The sequence below is a fragment of the Lipophrys pholis genome (genome assembly GCF_963383615.2).
Source record: "Lipophrys pholis genome assembly, chromosome: 5".
NCBI lineage: Eukaryota > Metazoa > Chordata > Actinopteri > Blenniiformes > Blenniidae > Lipophrys > Lipophrys pholis.
The window spans coordinates 23,190,538-23,218,363 of NC_137628.1; the positions used below are offsets into that span (position 1 = coordinate 23,190,538).

The following is a 27,826-nucleotide window of genomic DNA, read 5'->3' on the forward strand; positions in this document are numbered from 1 at the left end:
TGTGAGAAGGTACATTAATTAACATAATTTTTTATTTTTAAGTGAACGTAATTGCATACGTGTCGCTTTTTTAGTAATGAATAAGCACTTAGCAGGAAAAAAAACGCACACATGCCACTACTGAAGGTGCGCATCTGTTTTAAATGGGCGGTGTTGCTGCGGGGCGCTGATGGACGCACTGATTACAGGACCGCTTAACTCCCAATGAAAGGGGGACTGAGGCAGGAGTATGGATGCTGGGCTGGTGGGGCTGGTGGGGCTGGTCGGGTCGGGGAGGAGCGCTCTGTCAAAACCGAGCGGCGGCGCCGTGTAGTGCAGTCAGTGCAGCCCGAGAGGAGCAGCGGTCATCAGACAGGCGCAGCAGCTCCGCTCGTTTCAACAAGCTGCAACTCCAGGAAGAGCTGCTCAGAGGCCACAGCCAGCCAGGTGAGCAGGATGCTCTCTAATCTGCTATATGTCAATAGAGGGGATCGTCCCCTTTCTCCTAGATTTGATGTATGGGTTTATTTGTGGGGGATGTTTAATGGTACGGGCCTGGATTTTATTCTAATGACGATATTCAACTTTTTTTTTTTTAAATCCGTGTGTTACCATAGGTGCAAAAGCATCCAGTGGATCGGAGAGCTAACAGCGTTGCTTGTTTGTCTGTGGCTGGTCTATTCATGTGAATGAAGCAAAAAGTTTTATTGAATGAATGAGCTACGTGTTAGGATGTGGTGGTGGTGAACCACCAGCTGGCACAGTTGGGTTGTCAGCAAGTTGACAGAGAGCAAAACAGTAGCCTGTTTACTCGTCATATCAAGTGCTTACTTGTCATAAATCCTGCTTTAATTTTCTTTTAATAATCCAGTTGTCGTTTCCTAAGAGCCGTTGCTTTGATTGAAACTGGAGGGCTTAATTACAGGACCTGTTGCTCCACCCAGAAGCCTCATATGGAACCCAGTGTTTAACACTGTGTGTGGGTCCACTGTGCTACACCCCAAATGTAAACCTCAGGACGGACGAGCCACCCTGTAATATACAGCAGGCGTGGGAGACACCCAGTCCTCAACCTGACATTACTGCCATTTTCCGCCCTACATGTGGTTATGGGACACAGAAAGGCAGGGTGCATGTGCAGTGGGACTATTTTTGCTTTTACTTTAAAAGGGTTGTCTTTTAGAAGAGTAACAACTGTTGTTCTGTCAGCACTGTGTTTCTGTTTTTAGATGGACGAATGTAAATGTTACAATAGTGAACGCAGACATTATGGTCATTGTTTAAAAGGATGTCAGATTTTCTGCGGCTGCATTCACATACCTAACCCGACAAGATTTTCTGTAAATTAGAACACATGAATAACGAAACAAAATGCATTGCTCCTACTATAATATTAAGGTCTGCTACTTCAAGTATGATTATTTTATGTAACATTGTTTCCTCTGTTGCTGCTACTTTTACTGCCACTCAGTGATGCGCTTCACCTCATCCTCTCCATTTTACCTTCTACTGGTTTATTATATTTCACAAACAAGAATTGTTTTGGTTCCATTTACTTAGATAGGCTTGTTGATCACATTTTATTTGTGCTGTCACAGTTTTATGTAGCTCTTACAATGACTTGAAATACTATTTACTGTAAAAAGAGAAATGTACTATTACTTATACTTTCAGTGATGAAATATGAGGAAGCTGTTTCAATCATTGCGACTATAATAAAATTTTGATCTTAACGTTTAAGTACGTTTCTCTTGGTATGACCTTTTAGTTGTGTGGCATTCCTTGCTTGTAATGAAGTATCTTTACTCTGCCCTGAATAATTTCCATTCTTTTAAGCAAAGAAGAGAATACTTCTTTGACTTTCTACAAAAACACCTCATAAAAGAAGAATACAAATCTTTATGACAGGTACATCATTTTTAATGAAAAATCTCCGACCTATTTGTGTTTTGGTTAATTTAATCATTTCGGTGCTTACGTTAGTCACGGTTAAGCCTTATGCATATTAATATCTAAAATTACTCATTTCATCTTTATCCTATCTTGTTTGATATTCAACTTTCTTTTCTATTTATTCTGTATGTTCTATTCTGTGTGCAATGTTAAAAGGAGATTCCCTTTGATTCTGTACAAGTATATAGCTTTACAAGAGCAAAACATGCTGTCCACATTTATTGGCATGTTTTCGAGTAAGAACACAGTATTGTAATTGAAAGTTTCTTCCTCTGTGGCGCGAACAGTTCCTGGAGGTCACATCTGATGTAACTTATTTTTAAGCCTTCCCCTTTTACATATCCCGAATTGAGTGGACGGCAGCGGTAGCATGTTATTATTCGGGCCCAGAAATGGAGTCAAACCCTCGTTTCCCGGGAGCAAAATGCAGCCTTCAAGGCAACTGGTTGACTTCTCTTGAAATAGCTTGGGTGAGCTTCGGCAGCCAAGTTGTCCATTACGGACCGTAACCATGCGGAATAGGTTTTTCTGCCAGTTTTCCATCACCACCCATCCCTTTAGAGTGCTCAGTCCTCCAGCCGGTGGGAAAATACAGTTTACTGTACACTAGGGAGGAGGGCACTGGAAAATGAGCTTAATGGAGACACTCTGCTTGCCTCCCATGTACAGGACAGGCACTGCAATCTCGCAGAGCAACAGAGAAAAATAAATATCTTCCATCTGCTTTGTACTTATAGGCGCACGAATTTGTCTCAGACAGAAAATATAAGATATACATGCACATGGAGTTCAGGTCGTGTGCTCATGATGCAGACTGTTTAGTGGATCAGCAAAAGTGACTCTCTTTTACCGTCCTCAAAATATAACTAACCCGAAAGATGGAACGCAACCTTACTAATATCACAATTTGTAATTGGCTTATACTGTTTGCTTGCTCTTGTAGATCTCATTAGCCATCTTGGTCAGTATTAACACAACATATGAGCCCTTAAAGCCTGTCAGATTCTGCCTTTTGTAGCCATCTATCAGATGCATAACAGAATCTGGGTTAGTCAGAGGGCATTCTGCTCTAATCCTTTCTCCGCTGTAATAATATTTTCCTCAAAATTGATTCAAAGGAAACCGATACTTTCAGCAGCTTGTCTGTTTGCTGCCATCCCTTATTTCCATCCCGGCTTTTCATCCTCCGGTCAGGTTTCTCCCCACAGAAACACAGCCTTCCACATGTTTCCCAAATGACATTTATTGTGGTGCATTTCAGGACTGCTCGCAAAACTCAAATCCACTAAAGGATCCGTTAAAGAGACAAGATACCTTTTTGGATGTGGAAAAATGAAACTAGTCAAGGCTATAGCATTGCTCTCACGTCATTAACAGGAAAGAGCAAAAGAAAAAAAAACCTCTAGGGAGACAAAATACACAGGAATCCAACTGAGGGCGATTTGAAAAAGTTTAAGATAATTTTATTACATTATTCTTGCAAGAAGAGACAAAGTCACAGTACAACCATGATTGTCCAGGAGTTTGTCTAACTATGAAGCGCCTTCGTAAAGGCTGAATTGTTTTGAGAAAGATCCACGTGCTTCCCGCATTGTAGAGTCAAGGTTACAAAAAGTAACGCAGAGGTTCCAGGAGTGCCGACACAGGCCGTCCTTGGAACTCAGACTGCAAAATTTCACCATCATTCTTTATTAGACATAAACAAGATTTCCCTAACCTTCCTTCCTGTTTTGACTAATAAAGAATTGATGAAATGAAATAAAATAAAATAATAAAGTTAGCAAGCAAATCTTCATTGCAAGAGCAGTGGAGCAGGTGAAAAAAATAAAACAAAAGTTGATATTAGTATTTTCTATTTGTCTTTATATTTCATATGGACTCCTAAAACCATCTCTTGTTGGATTGCCATGCACCTCCTTCTCCTTCCCTGTGTCCGTGTCTCCCATGAGACCTTTCCTCCAGAAAAGCATCGTATCCTGAGGAGGACGTGTTTCCACCTCATACTCCCCGTTTGTGGCGTTTCCTGTGATTCCCTCGTATCAATCTCTGCTGAGAACCCACATTCTGTCCTGAACCTTCCTTGTCGGGCAGGTGGTGTTCCCGTCATACCACAAACCACAGTGGAGTCTTTTGAGGGACTGATAGGATGATAGTTAGCAGGAGGAGAGGGTGAGGTGAACGTTTTTAGAATGCATCTATAGTTTGAATTCCGAGGGAGTCGCACTGTCCCTCACCTTGATTTGGCAGACTAGTTATTCTTTTATTTGTAGATTCATTTCCTGGTTGATTTATTTATCTATTTTAAATTGATTATTTGATTACCTGTATTCCCACAGCTATCTTTCCCTGTAGTAAGTTATCACTAAAGTTGGAGTTTGAGAGTATTATCCTGGTGGTGGTATGGTTATATTGTATCGGATATATTACTGGGCTTTTTAGTGCAGGTCTCTAATATAGATTATTATGAGACCCACAGGATCTCTTTTTGAGACACGAGACATCTTTTTGAAGGGTAGGTCCCCTACACAAACACTGAATGTGCTTGTCTGTGTCTTCTTTCTGTACTGCAAAAATACTGACGGAAGACAAGATTTCTAAAGGACAAAATGGCTCAAACAACTAAGATAAAGACTCTAAAACATCCCAAAAATAGCACACAAGCAAATGAAAATGGCAAAAACAACTGTACGGAAAGAAACATTTGAAAAGGCAATAAGTCAAATAAATGTGAGAAAATTTTTAAAATGTCTCAACAGTACCAGCAACATTTCTCAGGTCAGAATGACTAAAAAGTCTTAAAGTGGAACGTTCAAACAATCAAGACCCAAAGCAGTTAAAATGATTGAATGATGAGGACGGAGGCCAAAACCAAATAAACAAATGCACCACCAAGTAACTACCCAAATATGTCATTAATTATTAGAATACCAATTCACTCCCATAAAATACACATGTAACTCAATCACTATTTAACCAACCATCTTATTTAACCACGATCCAAGCTCCCCGCTCTACTCTCTCTCTCTCTCTCTCTCTCTCTCTCTCTCTCTCTCTCTCTCTCTCTCTCTCTCTCTCTCTCTCTCTCTCTCTCTCTCTCTCTCTCTCTCTCTCTCTCTCTCTCTCTCTCTCTCTCTCTCTCTGTCTCTCCAGTCAGTCCGTCAGAGTCTAGTTTGTCAGTTTAGTCACAATTAAACACAGCATTGGCCTGTATAACGTCTCAAATTAACTTCTTATATTTCTGTTTTAGAAGAAAGTTAAAGCTTTTTCAGATTTATTTGCATTGTGTGTTTCCATGTCCTATGTGGCCCTGCAGTAAATATACTTTACAGTGAGACACTGCTGGATATCTACCACCCAACTCTACTGACCTGATATTTTAGTCTGGAATAACCTCGTATTCTCATTTAGCTGTGCAACTGCCCAACGCCGTCCCATCCACACAAGAACCTTCCCACAAAAGAGAACCCACTCACTCTCCGTTGATCCTGGATCTGCCTCCTTTTGAAAACTGTTGTTCGGATTCCGTCACCTCCAGTGCAAATCGGCTTCTTTTGCAACAATTCAGTTGGACGACTCCTCCTTAGGAAAGACCGGACTTTTCCCCGTGCACGTTTCAGTCCTAATCCTGGTGGTGAGAGGGATGTTGGAATCCGGTTCGAAGGACCAAGTTGTCAGGAGAATTTACTTGTAAAAAAAAACCTCAGAGAGACGGAATACACAGGAATCAAACTGAGAGCGGTTTGAAAAAGTTTAAGACAATTCTTATTCATTATTCTCGCAAGGAAAGACAATGTCACAGTATAGCCTTTGCATGATTGTCCGGCAGTTTGTCTAACGCTGAAGTCGGGCAGCGCCTTCTTAAAGGCTCAATTGTTTCGAGAAAGATCCAGCTTTTTCCTGCACTGTAGACTCTCAAGGTTACAAAAAATAGCACAGAGGTTTCCAAAAGTGCTGACACGGGTCATCCTTGAAACTCGAACTGCAAAATTACACATCATTCCTTAGGAGGCAAAAACAAGATTTTGCAAACAGACCATTTCAATAGCTAATTTCTATGTCTGGGTGTCATTAGGGCCTCTAATTCCAATCAGCAAGGTTTTAGGTGAATGTATTTAGGGGTAATATTGAATGTTCAAACAGATGTGACCATAGCAACTGCTTGCTGTGTGTCATAGAAGACTTTGGACCAACTAAAATACCAGCCTGACCGAACATCTAAACAGAAAACTGAATGAGAGATTCTGGTGAATGTTCTCTGTCAAAACATTAACTCATACAGCCACCTCCAGAATAGCTGAGTGTCATAAGAGCCAAAAATAGCCTCTCTGGATGAAGTGGCCATTTCAGCTGTGTTAGACTTTTATATCAATAAAACCTTTACCTCATGCACTGCCTATTCTTAAACTAGAGAGGAATATAAACTAAACGGGAGCGTCTCCTCAGTGTTTCTCATCATGGTGATTTGACGTGCTTATTCCAAGCGAGCGGTCTCTGTTTACCAATGTGCTTTTCCCTCATGCAAATGGAAGTTTTGTGCACGTCGTCTTTAAAATCGTGTCAGTTCACACGCTATGCTTTCTGTCATGGTAGGTAAAAGGCCTCATTCCAGAGGAACAGTGCCTGTGGATGGACAGGACTGGCACCAATGGCCTCACAGGAGCTTATGGATGGAAGAGCAGCCAACGCTGATATTTTGAGCCCAGGGATGGAAGCTGATGCTATGCCCAGCGGGAAAACGTGCCCCGTCCATGTCTCGGGGGCAGAGGATACAAAGAGGGGCTTTCGAAAGGCTATAAGCAGACATAATGACTATGTGAAGATCTCTGTGCCGGAGTCCAAGGTCAACCGTCTGCCCATGGAGTGGTGGAAAACAGTAATTGTTTTCTTTTATGCGGGTTTCAACCTGGTTCTGACCACAGTTGTCATCACAATTGTCCACGAGAGGGTCCCGCCCAAAGAAACCAGCCCACCCCTTCCTGATAAGTTTTTTGACTATATTGACAGGGTGAAATGGGCATTTACAGTAACGGAAATCAATGGCATGGTGCTGCTGGTCATTTGGATTATCCAGTTGTTCTTCTTTAGATACAGGTAAGTGTCTCTTGCATCACTGTTGGGATTTCTTGGGGGGAGTTGGTGAACAATTCGAGATATGTAAAAATAACGTTGTGCCACAAATAAAAGTTGATCAGGCTGCAATGATGAGCTCTGAATTTCAACTGTATCAGTCTCCGAGATGAGATACAGTAGAGCCATCCACCATTTCACTAACATGAACTCTTTGTGATCTGGTCACTGTTTAGTTCAACCAGAATATTTGACTCATACCAGGCGAACATAATATTTCCAGATTTTATGACTACTGTAATGTTATGTTTGAAATAAGATCATATTAGCTGTCCTCTTCGTCTCCCTATGTGATCGTTGATGCCTTATGAGATCACCATGACAGTTCCTCTCTGGATGAAGTTGGTCCAGTTAGCGCCTAACAATGGTTAAATCCAAAATGGGAAATTATTGTAGGGGAAGCAATGACATTCAGATTGCTGCAAAAACGTTTTCTTTTTGTGATGTTTTGCCAATGCGAGTTTGCTGCTTGGTAATCATTTGCCTGTCTTTTCTTATTATGAATGAAGTTTATTATATATGATGATGATGTATAGCTGAAATTCCCAGTAATGCTTTGTACGTTTGTTTTTTTTTTTTAAATCATCATGTGAAGATGAAGCATTGTTTGTGTGTGTGTGTTTTTAGTACAACATGACTAGCTGATACCACAATACTGACTACTTTAAATCTAACTGTCTCTTGTTAGTCAACATTTTGTATCTTTAAGTGGCATCTGTGTCCAAAGATTATTTAACACGTTTGTTTGCATGATAGATAGAAGACCACAAAGTTGTCACTACCTCTTTTTCGTCATGGATTCTGTTGCATTGTATGTTTGCAGGTCAATAGCTTGCAGACGTTTTTTCTTCCTCATTGGCACCTTGTACTTGTACCGCTGTGTCACTATGTACATCACCACCTTGCCTGTACCCGGCATGCACATGACATGTGCTCCGAAGGTGAGTGGCATGCAAACAACAGAAAATGTTTGAAAGTTTTTTTTGTTGTTTTTTTTTTTTTTCCGAGAGTGCAGGAAAGCACCCTCGGGCATTCTGGGGCTTGTTTTGCACAACCACTCAAGAGAGGCAGCCCATAAAAAAAAAAAGCCATTTTAGCTTTCACTGCCTCAGGACACCCACAATACTGAGGTGCATCAGTGTTTGATCGAAAAAAAAAACATGTGCTCCAGGCATTTGCTTGCTGGATTATGTTGTGGGAAGAGGCTTTGTGGTGATACCATCGAGAAGAAGGTGTTTTTTTTTTTTTTGTAATAAACATTTGAATGTTGAGGACTGCTTGAAATAAGCTTTTACAGATTTGCCCTGTCATCAATATTTCTGCAAAAGATAGAAAATCGAACTGTCATCACATGCTTCATCACATGCAATTAAAGAGAGTTTTTTTAGTTTTATTGATTGAAAGTAATTTTTTATCAAGGAACTCTTTTTAGATTGTCAAATTACCTCCATCCATCCATCTTTCTATCTACTTTAACTAAGGCGACGTTAACACGTACTCAGGTTTTTAAAAAAAAAAAAAAAACTGATAATCCCTCCTCTGTTTCCTCCCCCCCCCAAAAAAATCTTTATTGACACTGACCTGAATATACACCTGGTTCAGAGCTCCACCCCCAGAAATCTCCACCCCTAGATGCAAACAGAGACTTTGGGTACGTCCGAATTGTCCCTCCTAAGACCTTATCTGGTAACTTACATGATCTGCTCCCTTTTTCCGACATCGTGAGTTTCCCCTGACCACTCAGATGAGCGGGTCCCTGTGAATGTTGTCGCTGCAAGGAATTGTGGGGCAGCATGAGCTCGCCTCCTTTGCGAAAGGATGCATCAGTGGTTCCTAAGCTAAAGGAGGCTCTAAAGGAAGCAACGAGCCTTTTTTCCTTTGCTTATTGAGAATTCGGAGAGTCCTTATCATGGCCGCCACACAAAACACTTCCGGGTTGAAGGAAAAGTCAATAGATAAGGAGATAGGAGGGACAATTCAGACGTACCCAGAGTTTTTCTAAATCTCCACTGTGGAATCATCGTTGTGGTGACTTGTAGCTGCGTTTGTGTTAATGCAAGGCCCAAATGCAGAGAAATGTCATTGTTTTTTAAATACCCGTGTACATGTAAACGTGGTCTTACTTGAATGATGGAGCCAATCCCATCATGCACCGGTCAAAGGACAGGGTACTGCCTGAGGTTCATCACAGCGCTAACCAAGAGAAAGAACTAATCAAACGCACACAAACATATGCATCCAATCTAAAAGCTGTTTAGACACAATAAGTCTAAAATGTCTTGAGGAGGAATCGGGTGTACCGAGTTAAATCCCTCACGCACACAGGGCATACATGCAAATTCCACACACAAAGACTAAAACCACTGTGTATATAACCTCATGGAACCTCATATGTAGCTTTTTAATATGGTAATTTTCAGAATAAATGACTCATTTGAAGTATCTAACATTTTATCTTCTTGTTAGCTTCACGGGGACGCTCATGCAAAAATGCAGCGGATTCTGCAGCTGATTTCAGGCGGCGGGCTTTCCATCACAAACTCCCATCTCTTGTGTGGAGATTTCCTCTACAGTGGCCACACTGTGATGCTCACGCTCACCTATCTGTTCATCAAGGAGTGTGAGTACTCAAAGCAATCCTTGTTTGTTTGCTTGTGTGGAATAATTTATAGGGTTTTCTCCTCAATAATGCATGAATTGTGTCATGCATTTCTAGTCTCATTCCATAAGGCCCACATAATTGTACTCTACAGCTACACATGGAGCTTCTATAAGAGGATGCACATTGCTTACATTTTGTTACATGTTCTTATATCACTGCTCATTTTCAAGCAAAGTTTTTGTGCTATATGGTATAGCGTGACATCATTTCTTTTGAATGTTAATTTATTTTATAATTTAAATTTTTCAGCCATATTTCATGGAAATGTCGCAGTCATTTTTCTTTCTTTCTACTACAGTGAAAACGTGGATGGCAAACCACAAGTAAATCCTGTCTCAAACACTGACAAAAACTCTTGTCTTTCATTTCTTCTACCTCAAGACTCGCCGCGGTCGTTTTGGTGGTATCATCTCATGTGCTGGCTGCTGAGTGCTGTGGGTGTGGTGTGTATCTTAGTGGCACATGAGCACTACAGCGTTGACGTGGTCGTGGCCTACTTCATCACCTCCCGCCTCTTCTGGTGGTATCACACCATGGCCAACCTGCAGGTCTGAGCACAGAGCTAAACAGTGTGCGCGCATGTGTGAGGGCTCCCCTCTCAATAAACCTCATTATCCATTAATCATTATGTATTTAGGATGTGAGCTGTCTGCCTGCTGACAGATGGCCCATTTTCTTGAGGAAGTTTACATCATGTGCGCCAGCCAAATGTTCCTTGCCGAGACAGTAACCCTGACGATTCTGCTGAGAGCAAATAGCCTATAAATCACATATTATCATGTACTTACCATGTGTAACGTTAGAATATGTTATACAATTTCACTTCCATTGTGCCCACAAATTGTACATTGCTATTAGTTCCTATTGAAAGTAACCTACAATTCAATACAACAATAATAAAATGACCTTCCCATATCAAAGTATTTAAATAAATTTCTTCTTAAAACATGTTGGTAGTCATTGGTGATGGGATCACAACTGTAGTTCTTTTTACGTGATACATACACTAAAGTCGTAGGTGCTTTCATTCATTCATTCATCAATCAATCTTTTATACCCAGCAACTAGGATTGATATGGTAATAAAAATATTATTGCTGACATTTGGTAAGATGGACTGGTGATGTACTATACATGTCACCAGTCCATCACCGGGCCAAAACAGAAGTATATTCAATCACATTTACACCTACTGCTGCTTTAGACACATTTGGTAAGCAGGCTGTGACATTGTGAGAATAAGGTGGGGTAAAAAAGCAACACATGCAGTATTTGGTGAGAACAGCTTTTAACACCAACCAGAACAAACAGAAGCAGTTGCTTCACAGCATAGAAAGCTCATAAATGATTAGTGAATGATAATTTTGTCCAGCCACAAACGCATAGTAAATAGGTCTGTACTTAAATCCATCTTAACAAGGTGTAGCACCTCTTGATCGCTCATAAATACATAAAGCCATAACGTTAAGTTAAAGAGCTGGTTTTCTTTCATTCACATTACACACTGTCGGCTGAAGTGTTCCGTTTCTTCTTAAAAAAATGACAGTCGCATATATTCAAAACTTTCTTTCATGTACAACAGCTTCAGAGATTAATTGATATAGTTGTTTCCCACAGACTTTTACTGTCTACGGAAAGTCTATGTGATTCTCCTCTGTTACAAGTTTGTTGTGTGTGATTTCACTCATTTGTGTTTCCCCCTGCAGACTCTGAAATGCTCCCCGAACAACTACCTCACCAACACCTGGTGGAACCCACTGTTCAATTTCATGGAGAGGAACGTGCAGACCTCAGTGCCGTGTTCGTACAGTTGGCCGATCACCTGGCCACCCGCCTGTCTGAAGAACCCCTGCAAGAAGTACTCCATGGTGCAGAGTGCACGAGAGGAGTGACGAGGCTCCGGGAGTGAACCTTCAACATTCATTGTAGTGTTCAGTCCATCTTGTCTATGACGTGATTTACTCATGAAATGAAGTCCTGAAAATGATTATAGTTTCTGTAGACAATACTTGTGTCTGTTTCAAGAGATTTTCACACCTAAACAGTTTTGTTTTGTTTTTGTAAGTGTTTCACTGTTTTTTAGGAGGTTTACAGTATTTGCAAGATGTTGGTTTTGGACCTGCTGCCATTACTCTTCCATGCTGTGTGCTTTTATGAGTTTTACGTGAATACCATATCAGTGTGCTCAAGTCACAAGGTGCCTTAGTTTGTCAAATTTTTGTAAGTGTACCAAAGCTGCATTATTAGTCTTTGTGTATGTTTTATTTGAAATCAGTATTATTATTATTGTAACTATTATTTTATTTTTGCTTTATTTAGTAGCCTTAAGTGTTTACTTGTCACCTGTATTCTCAACATTGTACTATTGTAATAAAATTAATCAATTATTAAGAATTCACGTGTAGCATTTTTTTTTCTTTAATTTAATCATTAAGTAAAGTTACAACTGCATAGATCTGTTTCATTGATATTGAAACACAACTGTTGTATTCTTGCATTGGTGTGTAAAGAACCTTGCATTTTGATTTCATTTGAAAAAACATAAAATTTGATTGTGAACTGATGCGAAATTTCAGAAAATAGCTCCCGAGTGCTCGTTCTAGTTAATACATTTTTTAATTAAATAATATTTTGCTATATATGGATATGATATACACCAGGGTGGGCAACATCAGGCAAGATTGCCATTGGCAAACCACAGCACACTAATTGGCAAACTGGCAAAGACTTATTGTTGAATATCAGTCATCAAAGATGGAACCAGCTTTTCACAGTCAAACAGGATAAATGTGTCAAAGCTGAGAGAAAATGTTGCTGTGATATATGATGTTTTTATTGCATTGATTTAGATATTTAATCTCGGTTCAATGTGCCTTTAAAATGTTACTAAAAACAGTGCTTTATTATGGAATTCGTGCATTCTTTATTTCGACTGCTTTAAAAAAAAAAGATTGGGGGGAATAAAATAGGAAAATGTCTATTTGTTGTTGGATCTGATTATTGTCTAAACATGTGGCTGTTTAGATATTTGACACGCTGTAGTCCCTGCTTAATTTACTGCAATGCATTTCAACTGAATGTCCAAAATTTATATTTTGAAATAGGATCCATGCTTGTTTTCTAGTCACCTATTGCGAAAATCAGGGAAATAGGGAAAATATCATTAAAAAATGATTAGACGTAAAGTTCAAGTGTGAATAGAAATTCCAGTTATGTCGGAATTTGTTGTATTTTGTGTCATACTGTGAATTAATTTATATTTAGCCTGATATTGGCACATTTTGCTGGCAGCCAGGCTTGTGGTGCGTCCTGGAAGACAACTCTCAGGGAAGTGAAACCCCCTCCTCGTCGTCCCCTAAGTGAACGGACCAATCAGAGCAGAGGACAGCGCTGTCAGCCAATAGGAAGTCAGTAACGGGGAACGAGGACTGCTGCCGTTTCACAACAACACAGGAAGAGCGTCTTAAATACTCTTCAACGCTGCACAGCGTGATGATAAATTAAACCTAGAAATGTACCCTAACTATTTTAACCTCGTTAAGTTTATATAATTTATCTCGGACAATATGGTGTCGCTGTCATGGCTGAGTCATATGTGCTTTTCTCTCTTGTCCTTTGGAAACATTTTGGCGTCCGCAGCCTTCTTTGTGGTTTATCATGTCGTTGTTTATTATCGGAACCGGTGGAATTTGTATCAGAATATCCCCCCGGGACCGAGAGCGTATCCAGTGGTGGGGAACGTCGGAGGGTTTCTGATCCCGTCTTGTGTCCGGAGGAGGCTCGGACGGCAGGCTGCTCGCTCCGACCTGCACCCTATGGACGCCTTCGCAGAACTCGCCAAGGCGCATGGGGACGTGTACAGCCTGTTTATCGGCAGCCAGCTGCTCGTGGTGCTGAACGGCTACGAGGCCGTGAGAGATGCCCTGTCCAACCACCCCGAGGTTTTCTCCGACAGACCAGACATCCCCGCGATCAGTATCATGACGAAGCGCAAGGGTGAGGAGCTGACCGTGTCACGCTTTGTTTACATGAGGAACAAATCACACACGCTCAGGTGTCACCTCGATCTGTGCACACGTGGTGAAAATATATCTGTATAAACCCATAACAATGTGGGCTCATTGTTCCTAAGCTGTTTCAGGATCGAACCCAGTTCGGTGGAAAAATTGGCATTTATATGACCACAAAGCAGTTTCTAGAATCATTTTGATCCCACATATACCACTAATGCAGACATAAAGATTTACACCAACATTGATTTTAATATACAATACTATTTACCAGGGAAATTAATTGTACTTGACAGCGTCACGTTTTGTTCTATTTTCTCATCTGTTTTAATATTGTGCATCTCTACTAGGAAAGCAGTTTGCTACATGGCTTTAATAAGCTGCTGTTCCTGTTTCGCACAACTTCCCATATTTTCTTGAGTGTTTTGTCTGTTAATGGTGAATCTAATTGTAATGTTTCAACACAGTGACAATCAGTAAAGAGCAGCCAAACAGCCCACCTCTGGTATAGAAAGATAGTTTTTACCTTCACCTTATTATTCGTAACATCCCTCACAAACACAAAAATCCTAATTTGATCATTCATCTTCTTTTTTCTTTTTTTTCTTCTTTTTTTTAAATACTCTTCAAAACAAGCCAACAGGCCTTTCACCACAATCTACCAAAATTAGTGACGCGGTGAGGTAAATCTAGTGGGCTCAAGTTCACAATAAATTCTAGTAGCATTATCGACTAGAATATTTAAAACCCTTAGTCTGGAAATATAACAGACGGACCCACCATCCTGTTTCTGTGTTAAAGTTGAACAAAACCATATCTTTGTTGAAACTCTTGACCTGAACTTTAACCCATCCTACTTCTGCTTGTATTTGAATTCAGGCATAGTTTTTGCACCTTATGGGCCAGTTTGGAGAAAACAGAGGAAGTTCTGTCACACCACTCTCCGAAGCTTCGGCCTGGGGAAGTTGAGCCTGGAGCCTTGCATCCAACACGGCCTGGCCACCGTTAAAGCAGAGCTGACGCGGCTGAACGAGGAGCGAGGAGGAGCCGGCGTGGACCTCGCGCCGCTGATCGGCAACGCCGTGTCCAACGTCATCTGCTCACTGATCTTGGGCCAGCGCTTCCATCACGAGGACCCCGAGTTCCGCACCATGCTGGACTTGATGGATCGCGGGCTGGAGATCTGCGTGAACAGCCCCGCCGTCCTCATCAACGTCTTCCCACTGCTCTACTATTGGCCTTTTGGTGCCTTCGGGGAGTTGAGGCAGGTGGAGAGGGACATGACGGCGTTTCTGAAGAGGAGCATTACGAAGCACCGTGAGACTTTAGATGCCGACAATCCGAGGGATCTGGCAGACATGTACTTGATCGAGATGCTGGGCCGACAAGCCGCTGGGGAGGTGGACAGCAGCTTCACCGAGGATTATCTTTTTTATATAGTTGGTGATCTCTTCATTGCTGGCACTGACACGACCACAAATTCAGTCTTGTGGATTCTGCTTTACATGGTCTTACATCCTGACATCCAAGGTAAACTTAGCATCAGCTGACATGACGCTTACGTGGTACTATTTGCTCTTGGGGAAGAAGAAAAGATGGATCTAATATTGTTTTTATTGCATTGTTTTGATTTAAGAAAAAGTCCAAACAGAGATCGATGAGATAGTGGGCAGACATAGAGTCCCCTCTCTGACCGATAGAGGAAGCCTGCCATTTACTGAGGCCACCATCATGGAGGTGCAGAGGCTGACTGTGGCAGTTCCACTGGCGATTCCTCACATGGCCTCCGAGACCACACGTAAAGAACAAGTCCCGCCCTCAACTTGACACTGAACAAGATGGCTCCTCCCTTTTCAAGCATGTCATCAGACATTTTTTTTTTCCTTTCTTTCAGGGTTCAGAGGCTACACCATTCCCAAGGGGACTGTGGTCGTGCCCAACCTGTGGTCTGTCCATCGAGATCCCACCGTGTGGGACGACGCGGACACTTTCAACCCGGCACGCTTCCTGGACGACGAGGGAAAGTTGCTGAGGAAAGAGTGTTTCATACCATTTGGGATCGGTGCGCTAGTTTCTCACATTTACGTCACATGATGCTACATAAATTATTTTAGTCGCTCGCTCGCACGCACACACACACACGCACACACACCAATGATCTAATGATGTCTCCTCTGTGTGTGTTTCAGGGCGCAGGGTGTGCATGGGTGAACAGCTGGCAAAGATGGAGCTGTTCCTCACAGTGACCACTTTACTGCAGGCGTTCAGATTTGAGCTCCCCGAGGGGAAGCCCCCTCCCTCCCTGCAGGGTCGCTTCGGCCTGACTCTGGCCCCGTCTCCGTTCACTGTGTGTGTGACTGCTCGGAATTTGAATAGTGAAAGCAATTCTCTGTAAACAAGGTGCTTTAATACTAAGGGCTGTCAAACATGTCCACTTTTATTCTACAGTGTTTATTCTTCAGTTTAAAGTATTTTAAATGTAAAAGATATGTATTGAATCATGCCTTTTAAAATTTCCAAAGATATTTAAGGTCCCATATTCGGCAAACAATTCACTTTAGAATGGTTTTCCAACAGTAATGTGCGCCCATAGCCTGTGTATGAGACTCCAGAAGTGAAGAGTCTCCCTCATTTGCTTGCTCCACTTTTTAGCAAACGTGTGCTCATACAGGCAAATCAGAAAAAAAAAAAAAAAAAAAACACTTTCAGATCGGCTGAAATTCAGAACCAAGGCCACGTTTTGTAGCAACACACTTTGAAAATAATGTTGGTGGACTTTGACATCGACGTGAACTTGTTGGAAAAGCTATATAATATGGGACCTTTAAGTGAACTTGTGCGAAGCTGAGATGGTTTCCAACCTCCGTAACTCCACTCTTGATTAAGTGGGTGTAAAAAATTACCAGATGAATATATTAACGAATATTTTGTCACTTTATCATTGTTTGCTTGGATATACTGTACAGTGATTTGAAAGATATATATAAGTGCATATATAGACAATGGATAGATAGTTTATTTTCTTACATTAATGCTTTAATGATTGGAAATCTTCCAGTAAAAACTGTAGTAAAGACATGTATGTCTTCCTCTCTCCAGGTATTCACTATTTATGATATTTTTTTTAATTATTCAATAAATAAATACAAAACTTACTCTATACAGTTTTATTACTGACACAAATGCCCTTTATCAGTTACTGCAGCTTTGTCTATTATACTGTGTCCATGATGGAGGATGGACAATAAACATCTTTGTATTAACTGAATATCAGTTTGCTTTCAAATTTGCTTTTTTTTTGTATGTTCTCTTGTGTCCTCCCACAGTCCCAAGAAACGTGGAAGAATTTTAGAAATACACATCCTGGAGTGTCATACTGTTTTACACCAGCAGGGGCCATTGTTGTACTTCTTATAGTATTTTACTGAACAGGCATAAAGCTACAGGGGGGCTGTTTATGAGCCGCTTGTCAACAGGCTTTAATCAATCCTACAAGAAGCATAAATAAATAAAGATTTGGACCTGATACAATATCACCTGCACCAAAGAAAACATACAACAGTTTGGGAATATTTAGTAACGTTTGGATCGCTGATGAAGGACAGCTGCAATGTGTAAGACATTAAGTTTACAGCGGGGGAAAAAACAAGGAGGAAAACTGTTTCAGTAAGATTTGTAGCATTTATCAAACAAGTCCAGTGTATCGTTTGAATATTGCACATGGTATAATTTATTCTTTGTTTCTTTAAATAATTTTCAAGAGATAAATGTCACAATTTTCCTCCACATTTAATTATATCTTTATTATCGGGAGGCTAAAATGTGTCTTCTTTCAAAACCAGAGCTGATTTATTTAAAAAAAAAAAAAAAGTTTAACAGGAGCCTGAACTTTAGATTATTCCTAATGGATGTGAAGCACCTTTCTTCACATGTGTGAATGGTTGAATGTATCCAAGATATGCCTGCTGAAGCAGTGTAAATATGGATTTATTATTAGCTCTAAATACGGGATTCAGTCCAAAGTATGAAATCAGTATAACAAAAATCAGGGACAAACGAGAGTTAGAGAAATTAAACCAACGTTATGAATCTTGTGATGCTTGAATGTAACTACAGTGACGCAACAATTTATGTTTCATAACAAATCCGCAATAAAACCAACCATGACATTGCGACCACTGCCTGATTTGTGCGTTTGTATGTAAATTGATTCGTAAAATGACTTTGTATGAACTGAAGAAGACATTGAGCTCCTCAGTTTTAGTCTGAGATGTGTTTGACATTTTATGCCGGTTCACAGACTGAGGAACTTGACTTTACCTCAGACAATGTTTCACCCTGGGTGCAGTGGATCTAAGTGAAAGGTCGTCAAGCGTCTGCTTGATCACGTGACCGCCCACCGCCGTGTCAGTCCGGTGTGTCCTTCCTCGGTCCGGTGTTACGCTGAGTTCTGTCCGCCAGATATATGAAGTGCCCTCCCATCGCGGGAACGCGCAAAGCTGAAGCAAAAAAAAAAAAACTTTATTTGATGATTTTTTTTTTTAACAATTGATTATGAATAAACTCTCTGGAATCATACACCTGAAGGGATGCATTCTAATCAGTTGCACCTACTGAGATAAAAGCAGATTTTTCTTGGCTACTTCGACATCAAACAGCATTAAAATGCCACACAGGAACGTCAAAGCTGTGCAGAATCTAAGTGAAAATAACGATCGACTAATTATTGTCTTTGATGGGGACTTTTTGGCATGGATGTTGTACTAATATCAAATTATACTGCACACGTGTATCTAATAAAGTGGCCCACCAGTGTTTAATAGATTGTTCAATAGATTTATGTATTTATCATTTTTATTTTCCAAACATTTCTCTTACTTGAATATGCCGTCTACAAAAATATATAACACATTTTGCAATGCAGACTTCTTTTCGGCCTCGTGATTCATTTCATATATTTCGCACAAGTGTGACAGCAAGTAGGACACCTTTCTGGGTGAGGTTTACATGTTTCTCCAGTCCCAGTGTAAGTACTCGCGCTTCCCTCCACAACAACACGCTTGTTGTGTGATTTGTCACTCTAAATTTGCTACTGGGACACATGCATCGCCTGTCTTTCTGTTGTCTTGTTGTGGACATTTATTTGTCCACAATCTGCATTTTCCCACATGTGGGCTGAGGCGCCCTGACTGGATCTCTAGATTTTCTGCTTCCATAATGCACAGCCCTGCAGGAAATTGAGTGGCTGATCGGTTGTCCTCTCACCCTTTCTGAATCACACAGGTTAATAATTGAAATCTTTGTAATGAATCCAGAATCAACAGTCTCAAGTCTCAGTTCACTGACTTCACTGCAGTGAATCTAGGTAATAAGTGAAATACAATGCAAAAAAGAAGTGGTCAGTCACACACTGGGGTTATCTGGCTGATATATTACTGTAATGACAATTCTTTAGTGGTCCAGTGTCCAATTATTGTGTGAGTGTGGAGTGAACCATTGCAAAACCAAACAACTGAATTGTCCAGTCAGTCTTCTTGTAATTGAGTTTACGTTTATGTGTTTAAAGCAAATGATGAAAATAGCAGGGTTTTCCACACCAGTATTGACTTGGAGGAAGAACCTTTATATAAGAACTTTGACAGAATGACACAACACAGAAATGCTGCTACGCTGTCTGACTGACATGTTCCATCTTAAATCATAAACAGTTCCACAAGACCAATTGCTATTGCCTCATATCATTACATTGTGTCATATCATAGTTTGTTACTGTCCTGTTGGTCTAGTTAAACCTGTTTGCTGCGCCCCACCTGTGCCGTCCTCATCCTGTGACCTATGCCCTCTACATATACAACCTGTACCTGCCACCAAGTGTCCAAATCATAAAACAATAAAACATGTCTAAATAAACTAAATAACATGCCATCAAAAAGGACAAATGGCTCTTACAATTGCAAATGCACTTAATAAGTAACCGATGTCAATGCATTGCTGATGAAGAAACTACTGCAGAGCCTACTTCCGGTGTGACAGTGCGCGTTCCCGTGACGGGCACGGGGCTCTGCAGCGCCGCAACACGTCCACTCAAACACACACATACACACTACACACACCACCATGGCTTTCTTCACACGCCAATTCATCCGAGGCTTCTCGTCTACGGCCGTCAGAAATGTGGTCATTAAACAGGTCACGATCATCGGCGGGGGGCAGATGGGAGCAGGAATCGCACAAGTAAGAGCTTCTGGGTTAGCTTAGCAATGTAGCAACCAAACGCGAACACGCTTTCCTCACTGAGGGCTGTCTGATAGACACTCACTAACTCCAGGATGTGACTGGGTTGGGAACGGTTGGAAGTGTCTGGGTTTATCAAGCGAACATGAGTCCCTTTAAACACATTTAAATCGCGTTTGTGATTTTGTATAAAGTTACTCAGTGAACTCTTAAGTTTGAGCCTTCTGCGTTTCCGTCCTGCCGCTTGTGCATTCAAGCAGGGTTAATAAGTAAATTGGTGTTATAAAGCTCTAAATCTTCCATCTTATTCGTGTAGAACATAGTCACACTTCCACCACAGCTTGTACAGTCTTGGTTGAAAGTTGTAGGTTTAGCTGCAGTGTCAATGTTTACAGCCTTTTCACTCATTTGTGGTCAGTCTCTTTAAAGAGCCACAATGTCAGAGTGAAGACATGCCTCTGATCTACACTAGGTGGCGATGTTGTGTCCTTCTCCTGATTTCCAGAGTCTTGACTCATGTTTTTGCTTGGGAGCTGCAGAGGTCCAACCGGGATCCGGTGGATAAATGATGTAAACCAGCTTATCATATAGTTTACATCCCTGTGCCATAACAAAGCCCTCCAGCCTTTGTTGTGTTATCAATTAACTACCTATTAACTAAAACCTTCTTTGAGTGCCTGTACGCCATCGTGTGACGCAAGCTTGTACTGCAAGACTCTAGTCGTTGGAGTCAGAAACCCTGCTGATTTTGGTAGGCATACCTATATATGTCAGTGAATTCCCATTGTGACTCATTCTGCTTGATATTGGACGCTACATTGATTTGAAAATATTCAAGATTGTACATTTTTTGAGGAGCTGCATTTCATTGCTGCAGCACTAAAAACACGCCAGACTAGATTATATGTCTATTTGTTTGATACATGCTACAAAAACTTTGCATTAACTGGTGTAGAAGTCGCATCCACATCCAGTCAGTGGTGCTTTATGTAGAAGTGCAATGACGAGTCATTACTGTCCCGACACCATAAGATGCCTACTATCATCTCGTGCTGGCATGAGAGCAGTTGCACAGAATGATCGTCTCTACATTCGCAGTCTATAGTTCTTCTATACGCCATAACATTAAAGAAGGACAGTCGCCCACATACACCATAGCCACATCAGTTCATTTGACTTCATTAGGATTGTGCAAAAAAAGTTAATCTTGGAACGATTGTCCTGCTCCAAACCTCAACTCAAACCGAAGTGTCATTTCTGTGAGTCAACAATCCTTCCTACCGATCACCTGCGCTGCGTTTTCAGTCATCCAATCTTTTTTTTTCTCTCTTCCAAAGGTCGCTGCGTCAACGGGCCACTCGGTGACGCTGGTGGACACGTCTGAAGACGTCCTGAAAAAGTCTGTGAAAGGAATTGAAGGGAGTCTGAAAAGAGTGGTCAAGAAGAAGTTTGCCGATAAACCGGAGGTGAGACGCAGTGGCTGAACAAAGTGAGGATCCGTTACAGGAGGCAGATTGAGAAAGAAAAAGTTATATGAGAAAACATGTTCAACATATGCATTAAGGGTTTAAGTGAGACGGAAGAGACGTGGACAAACAGGTCAGATTCACTGAGTAAGTTACTACGGTAACTAACCCAGAGTTTAAAGTAGCTCTGAGCTTTTAATCCCCGATCAGTCGCGGTACTTCATGTGGACAGTCGATAGAATAGTTCCTAGTTTAGTATTTTCTCTGTTTTTCAGGCGGGAGAAGAGTTCATCCAGAAGGTCCTGCAGAAAGTGTCGATTTCGTCGGACGCCGGGTCCGCTGTGCAGAGCGCTGATCTCGTGCTGGAGGCCATCGTAGAAAACCTCCAAATCAAACAGGATCTTTTTGGTCGGCTTGACAAGCTGGCGCCCGCGTAAGCACCGACTCGTACTTCTTTTCAACCGATTCGTTGGATATACAGCCGACGCTTTTCATGGCAGCCACACGTTTCTGAAGTGTTGTTCAATCCACTGTATAGAACACGAGGATTGTTCACTTTTAAACAAGCTCATTCCCACATCCAGGACATCCAAATCATCTGAGACCAAGACATGTGTGATGAATCTTTTGCAAAGGAACACTGCCAAGAAGCACATTTCAGTTTTATTAATAACTGCTGTTTTGTCTTCTAGACACACCATCTTTGCCAGCAACACTTCCTCCCTGCCCATCACTGACATCGCCAGCTCCACCAGCAGACTGGACCGATTCGGCGGCCTTCATTTCTTCAACCCGGTGCCAATGATGAAGCTGGTGGAGGTCAGGCCGCCTTCGTTTTTAGAGAACAAAACTGAAACAATTCAATATGCAGGAAATCAATGTCACTGATCTAATGAAAGAGACTAAAAGTTCTTTTCCAAAACAACTTCCAAGGTTGTAGAAGTCCTTGTGTATTTAGAATGTCACGGGGGCGGTACGGTAAAGCAAAGCATACCCAGACCCAAATCTGTTGCGCGGTCCCACCGCAGAAAGTACCGTTAAAATGTAGGCGGGATTGTGAGTTGGTCAAAAAAGCGGTGTGGAGTTTAAAGGGGCGTGCAGCTGAGGACTCTTGGTTACCGTTCTTTTGGTATCATCCACAACTTTTGCAGTGAGAACAAATGAAAACCCGAACCGCGCCGTTCCGACCCGTCACGTTCTGCTCTCTGTGCAGTGGGACCGAGGCTTAAGTGTTCATATGTTCTCAGGATCACTTTCCAAGAATCTTTCCCTTGTTGCGCTGTAGAGAATTCAGGAAGCCACCTCTCCTGCAGCAGAAGATGGCTTTTAAAAGTTTTCATGAGAGGACATATGCATGTCGCAAACTTGAGAGAAGTCTGAGATTAGTTGAAGGAAAAAGAAAGAACCTGCCCGTCCAGATCGTCTCTGTGTTCCTGCGCCGGGGCTCCGTCTTCTGCAACCATTCGCTCAAATGAGTGGAACATTGCAGGGCGCAAAAAGCAGCAAGAAACTGAGTGCTTTTGTTGTTGTTGTTGTGTGAGCTGCTGCTTAGCAGACGAATGGAATGAGAATACCTAGGAATGCGTGATTGAAGTATAAAAAAAGAACAAAAACAACCAACATTTTTCTGTCTGCAGGTTGTCGCGACCTCGTCGACAAGCCAAGAGACTTTTGATTCCCTCCTGAGCTTCAGTAAAGTCCTTGGAAAAACACCAGTGTCCTGCAAGGTAAACGTGTGCCTGATGTCATAAGTTTGCAAAAGCACTGTGATCACATTGAATGTCGTGGACCAGCGCCGAATACTGAGAAGCGTCTCACAGTACACAGGAGAATCAGTCGTGGATTGCATCATTCAGTTTTGTTGATGCTTTAGGAATGAAGGGGGGGTGTCAACTCTTTGATTCTGTACATCAGTAGAAATAGAAACTTTACAGACTTTTGTAGTTGCTTACCTTAAGTGAAAGTGAACTCATTTTTTCTCAAATGAATTTGAATAGAAAAGTAAAATTTAGAGTAGAATGAAAAGGTCAGCAGGTAAAACGTGGCCGGAAAAAACTTTTGCGAAATGTCTTATTAAAGACAAGTTTCTGTCTTTTTATGTGACATTAATCTTAGCAGCCTCTAATGTGTTCTTCCTGTAGGACACGCCGGGATTCATTGTGAACCGTCTCCTGGTTCCGTACATGATCGAGGCGATCCGTTTGCATGAGAGAGGTGCTTATATCCCTTCCACCACTACACCTGGTTAGAAGTCATTCCTATTCTTATGGGTCTAATTCTGGTTTCATCAGGTCACGGCTCTAAAGAAGACGTTGACATTGCCATGAAACTCGGTGCCGGTTACCCCATGGGACCCTTTGAGCTGGCTGACTATGTAGGACTGGACACTTTAAAGTTCATCATCGACGGTGAGTGAAACTTTGTAAACACGCCAGGAACAGTGTTATAAACGCATAACCGCCGCAAGATGCTTCATCCCCTGCGCTTTGCTCATGTGTCTTCAGGTTGGTGTGAAAAGGATCCCCACAACCCGCTGTTTGAATCCAACGCACTGCTGAACAAGCTGGTCGCAGAAGGCAAATTTGGCAGGAAGACAGGGGAAGGATTTTACAAGTACAAGTAGACGCCAACGAGCGGAGACGTTAAAAGCTTCCAACTGAAAAGTGCCTGTGAATATTACACCCAAAATCATTGTCTTTTCTCCGTGTCCTCTTGTCTTCTGGACGTCACCGAATGTGTAAAGAAATTCAATTAAATCAAAGGGTTATTTTCAAAAGAACTTGGGGGTTTCTCCTCATTGTCACACTAAAACGTTCTGACTTCTTTGCAGATGTGGATAATTTGTTTACGGGCGTCAGTTGACCACAGCTGACAGCATTTGGCATGTGTACTTCTCATGACATTAACTTCTCCAATGTTGTGAAATCTGGAAAACAGCAGAAGCAGAGTTTTGCAGACATATAGTCATTACCGCTCCCCCAGCAAGGACTTCAGTCCACTCACGGTCAAGACGCACCAGCATGTCACACATGTGACATCACAAACACAATAATATAGAATAACTTCCAGATATTTAAAGTTGAATCTCGGCATTAAAAGGATTATAAAGTGATGGAATGTGAAACATTTTTCATTTTGGTAGTATGTAAAATTTTTGTGTAGCTCATATTAAACTGAAAAGAGCCTGTATGTTGCAAAATAAAGCTTGTAAGACTTTTTTTTTTTTTTTTTCCCCCACGTGGTAGACGTTCCCTCTTCAGATCGTTTATGTGAAGACAGACAGAAAGCATGAACAGCTACTGTTGAGCTGACATTAAAAGATTCATCTTCGTTTGTATACACTGGAACACTAAAATCAGAATTAACTATTAATTTGGACGTACCAAATCAAGAAAAGCTGGAGGTGAAATGAGCCAAAAAAAATGTTCTTTCATCCGTTTGTGCAGCAACAAATGAGAATATTGGTCAATATAGATTTTAGAAGAATACCAGCCTGCTTGCTCATGAATCCACAGGCGACCAACTAGGAAAACTTCTTCCACAAGTTTGATGAGGCGCAGTCTCTGCTGCCTCTGTCAAGTGAATATAATCTGGTTGTATGTGCCTTTTTATATCATATATACATAAATACTGAAGTGAGTTTCATAAAGCACCATAACAAACCACATTTTAAAACATGTACGTTTTCCTTCAGCAGGTAAAAACAGTTTCAGTGGTTTATAAACTGTCAATATTTTAATTCTCACTTAATGAAGGGTAAGGTACAACGTAGAGGTAGACGTGCATTGTCAGTGTATTGTGGGAGGAACTGGAGGGAGCAGGGAGAACATGCAAACTCACAAACGTGAACGGAAACAACCAGAAGCCAGTTTTCACATGAGATGACGGTGCCACCCTCTGATCCAGCATGCCTCCTGTAAATCCAGGGTTTTACCCTAAAGGATTTTCATGAGTAAAACTGGACCATCATGAGATCGACCAGATCTATTGGTTTTAAAATGACTAGAATGTGACACATTAATACAGAATATCTCACTCTGATCAGAGTGCAGTGACGGAAACGGTGACGTTAACGCATCATAAACACAAGGTGGTGCTGTTTTACTTGCAATGGGATCTCAAATCTGTCGACTAACTGGTTTTCAATGTCTTGGAAAACTATTCAGGAGCACTAACCAGTGAGAGTTACAAAGATTAACCTTTTTCCAAGTCATACGCCAGCATGACCAAAGATTATTATATAAGATGATTGTAGCAATGTGTAAATGTGTAAACGTGTGGGATCAATAAAGTATTTCTGTTCCATCTTCTTTGTTAGATTCATTCAGTATTTGAAGCTTCCACAAACATAAAAGCTGAATTCTGGTTCCGGTGTCACCACAGTCTGTAACCTCCAATGACGACACACATGCTGTTAGATCTGGCACATCCAGCTCTGGACTTCCCACCACACGTGTGATCAAATGAGCCAATGGTGCCTTTTTTATTTTTCTTTAAAAAAACAAAACAAAACATGTCGAAACCGTTCAAATATGACCCCTTGGGAAGCAAAATGCTACCCCAAGATGACAGTGACCCCAAAAAATATGATAATAAAAAAAGGAATTCATCAAGTAATACTAAAATAGAGCATCAAAATCAAAATGTTACAGAGATGTTTGCATGGAATAAACAACATGGATAAAGACCACACTATTAGCTACCAGAGAGAAAAAGACAAAAGGTCCATTGCAATAAAAGAAAGACTGTCAAGTGCTGGGGTAAATATATATATCTGCTTCATTTGTCATGTTTTAGAACAATAAAATATAGGCCTCTTGAGCTGTCACTCTCGCCTTTGTCCTAATGTTGCCTGCAAAAATACCAAGAAAATTGACATATCCTGACAGTTTTAAAAAGTACACATACTGAGCATTATTTTACATCTGAGCAAGACTCGAGGTCACTATTTGTTACAAATAGTTATCAAAAGAAGCCTTAAGTTTCAACTTTCTGCAAGACGCTTCAACAAGAAAAATGGCTTTCCTGTGTCCAAAGCTTATTTCCATATATACCACTATATTTAAAAAAAAACAAAAAACAAAAACAAAAACAAAAAACAGTATTAAAAAGAACAAAACAACATAAATCACTAAAATATACACCAAGAAATCGAAACAAGGGTTCAAGATACAAAAGAAGCATTCAAAATAAAGTTCAGTCTAAATTAAAAAGCAAATCAAAGTGTTGATCCGTTTTGGCACCAACCGGTTCTGCGACAAACTGAAATGGCATCTTGAGGACGTTTCTAGGGTGAGATGAGATCCCTCGATCTTCCTTAGTGCAGTCTAAAAAGAGGTGTTTGGTCAGTTGGGCGAAACCCCAAATGGTCTCAAAAATCCAGTGAGAGAGAGAGAGAGAGAGAGAGAGAGAGAGAGAGAGAGAGAGAGAGAGAGAGAGAGAGAGAGAGAGAGAGAGAGAGAGAGAGAGAGAGAGAGAGAGAGAGAGAGAGAGAGAGAGAGAGAGAGAGAGAGAGAGAGAGAGAGAGAGAGAGAGAGAGAGAGAGAGAGAGAGAGAGAGAGAAAACAGAGAGAGAGAGAGAGAAAACAGAGAGATGGAGAGAGAGAAAGGAAGGGGGAAGGTGTTGAGGGAGTCAATGTCGGGCCTGATAAACTATACAAAGGAACGGAGGTGACAAATAACTTAAAAAAAATAACTTAGTAACAGGCAACAGGAGTGTTTGGGCGGCGCAGGGGGAGGGGGTGGGGGCGGGGGTTTGTGCGCACATCACAATTGCTGCTGTTTTTCAGTGCAGTGCCTCGGATTGCAGTAAAGCTGATATTCAGGAAGGAATAAAACTTGACGAAACGCGGACGTTAAATCGATGCTTTCAAGTGAGGGATCGTGGTTACGTGGGAGTGCTCCTACCAAACATGATTGTCTTGTTCAGTTCAGTGTCTCAACAGCAGGCGCCTTCAGATTCAGGTTACAGTTCAACAGTGAAGCGTTTTTGGTGACGGTGGCGACTGTGATAAAGGAAAGAGAGTAAGTGGCCTGGACCTAGGGGTCAGGGGGGGTGGTGGGGGGTGGATTGGGTGGTCAGTATAGGAAGGGGGGGGGGTTCCTCTGAGAACTGGAGGCTTCGGTTTGGAGGTTCAAGGGTCTTCATGGAATCTAACAGGCCTCCATCTCGAGCAGAGGGCCCGTAGCTGCTGCCTTTGCTTTGCATGTGGAGAAACTGTTCCGCTTTCCTCCTGGAGAAAGAAGAGAGAGGATTTGGATCAACCACACAGATACCGAGTGAGGCCCACGACACGTCGCACCAAAACATTGCTCACACTCGCGTCACGCAAACCAAAGAGCAGACAGACGTGTCAGGTTGACTCAAGAGTGACTCCAATGTGTCTCATCATGATA

The 27,826-nt window shown here is 41.5% G+C and overlaps 4 protein-coding genes across 8 annotated transcripts in view; 3 read left to right on the top strand and 1 right to left on the bottom strand.

The window, feature by feature from the left end:
- The first annotated feature begins 316 nt into the window (after positions 1 to 316).
- On the top strand, positions 317 to 12,109 carry sgms2a (sphingomyelin synthase 2a). Its single transcript, XM_080463660.1, has 6 exons — positions 317 to 426; positions 6,523 to 7,023; positions 7,883 to 8,000; positions 9,526 to 9,679; positions 10,103 to 10,269; positions 11,427 to 12,109. Exons 2-6 carry the CDS (start codon positions 6,578 to 6,580, stop codon positions 11,610 to 11,612), a joined length of 1,071 nt encoding a protein of 356 aa, XP_080319786.1. The 5' UTR covers positions 317 to 426; positions 6,523 to 6,577; the 3' UTR covers positions 11,613 to 12,109.
- Positions 12,110 to 13,130: 1,021 nt separating this feature from the next.
- On the top strand, positions 13,131 to 16,466 carry cyp2u1 (cytochrome P450, family 2, subfamily U, polypeptide 1). Of its 2 annotated transcripts, none has more exons than XM_080463655.1 (5): positions 13,131 to 13,716; positions 14,610 to 15,260; positions 15,367 to 15,528; positions 15,625 to 15,792; positions 15,920 to 16,466. In XM_080463655.1, exons 1-5 carry the CDS (start codon positions 13,287 to 13,289, stop codon positions 16,123 to 16,125), a joined length of 1,617 nt encoding a protein of 538 aa, XP_080319781.1. In that variant the 5' UTR covers positions 13,131 to 13,286; the 3' UTR covers positions 16,126 to 16,466. The 2 variants fall into 2 exon arrangements, with proteins under 2 accessions (XP_080319781.1, XP_080319780.1); XM_080463654.1 differs by having other exon boundaries at positions 13,147 to 13,716; positions 15,625 to 15,769.
- Positions 16,467 to 19,735: 3,269 nt separating this feature from the next.
- hadh (hydroxyacyl-CoA dehydrogenase) lies at positions 19,736 to 25,734 on the top strand. The gene is made up of 8 exons (XM_080463663.1): positions 19,736 to 19,964; positions 21,302 to 21,430; positions 21,706 to 21,863; positions 22,123 to 22,249; positions 23,068 to 23,157; positions 23,572 to 23,644; positions 23,722 to 23,838; positions 23,935 to 25,734. The coding sequence occupies exons 1-8, from the start codon at positions 19,848 to 19,850 to the stop codon at positions 24,051 to 24,053; spliced, it is 930 nt and encodes a 309-aa protein (XP_080319789.1). The 5' UTR covers positions 19,736 to 19,847; the 3' UTR covers positions 24,054 to 25,734.
- A 118-nt stretch (positions 25,735 to 25,852) lies between these two features.
- Positions 25,853 to 27,826, bottom strand: part of lef1 (lymphoid enhancer-binding factor 1) — a 45,130-nt gene continuing 43,156 nt past the window's right edge. For 3 of the 4 annotated variants that reach the window (XM_080463658.1, XM_080463657.1, XM_080463656.1), the window contains exon 12: positions 27,530 to 27,663. Coding sequence is in view for 1 of the 4 variants with exons in the window: in XM_080463659.1 (XP_080319785.1) it covers positions 27,477 to 27,663 (187 nt within the window). In the remaining 3 variants the exon portion in view is untranslated. Of the gene's footprint in view, positions 27,664 to 27,826 lie in introns of all 4 variants that reach the window. The other variant, XM_080463659.1, reaches the window with a different exon arrangement.

Coding starts and splice junctions, on each gene's coding strand:
- hadh (XM_080463663.1), top strand. CDS start 19,848: ATGGCTTTCTTCACACGCCAATTCATCCGAGGCTTCTCGTCTACGGCC. Junction 23,158..23,571: donor AAACACCAGTGTCCTGCAAG/GTAAACGTGTGC, acceptor TTCTTCCTGTAG/GACACGCCGGGATTCATTGT. Junction 23,839..23,934: donor TTTAAAGTTCATCATCGACG/GTGAGTGAAACT, acceptor ATGTGTCTTCAG/GTTGGTGTGAAAAGGATCCC.
- sgms2a (XM_080463660.1), top strand. CDS start 6,578: ATGGCCTCACAGGAGCTTATGGATGGAAGAGCAGCCAACGCTGATATT. Junction 7,024..7,882: donor TTGTTCTTCTTTAGATACAG/GTAAGTGTCTCT, acceptor GTATGTTTGCAG/GTCAATAGCTTGCAGACGTT. Junction 9,680..10,102: donor CTATCTGTTCATCAAGGAGT/GTGAGTACTCAA, acceptor TTCTACCTCAAG/ACTCGCCGCGGTCGTTTTGG.
- cyp2u1 (XM_080463655.1), top strand. CDS start 13,287: ATGGTGTCGCTGTCATGGCTGAGTCATATGTGCTTTTCTCTCTTGTCC. Junction 13,717..14,609: donor TATCATGACGAAGCGCAAGG/GTGAGGAGCTGA, acceptor ATTTGAATTCAG/GCATAGTTTTTGCACCTTAT. Junction 15,529..15,624: donor CATGGCCTCCGAGACCACAC/GTAAAGAACAAG, acceptor CCTTTCTTTCAG/GGTTCAGAGGCTACACCATT.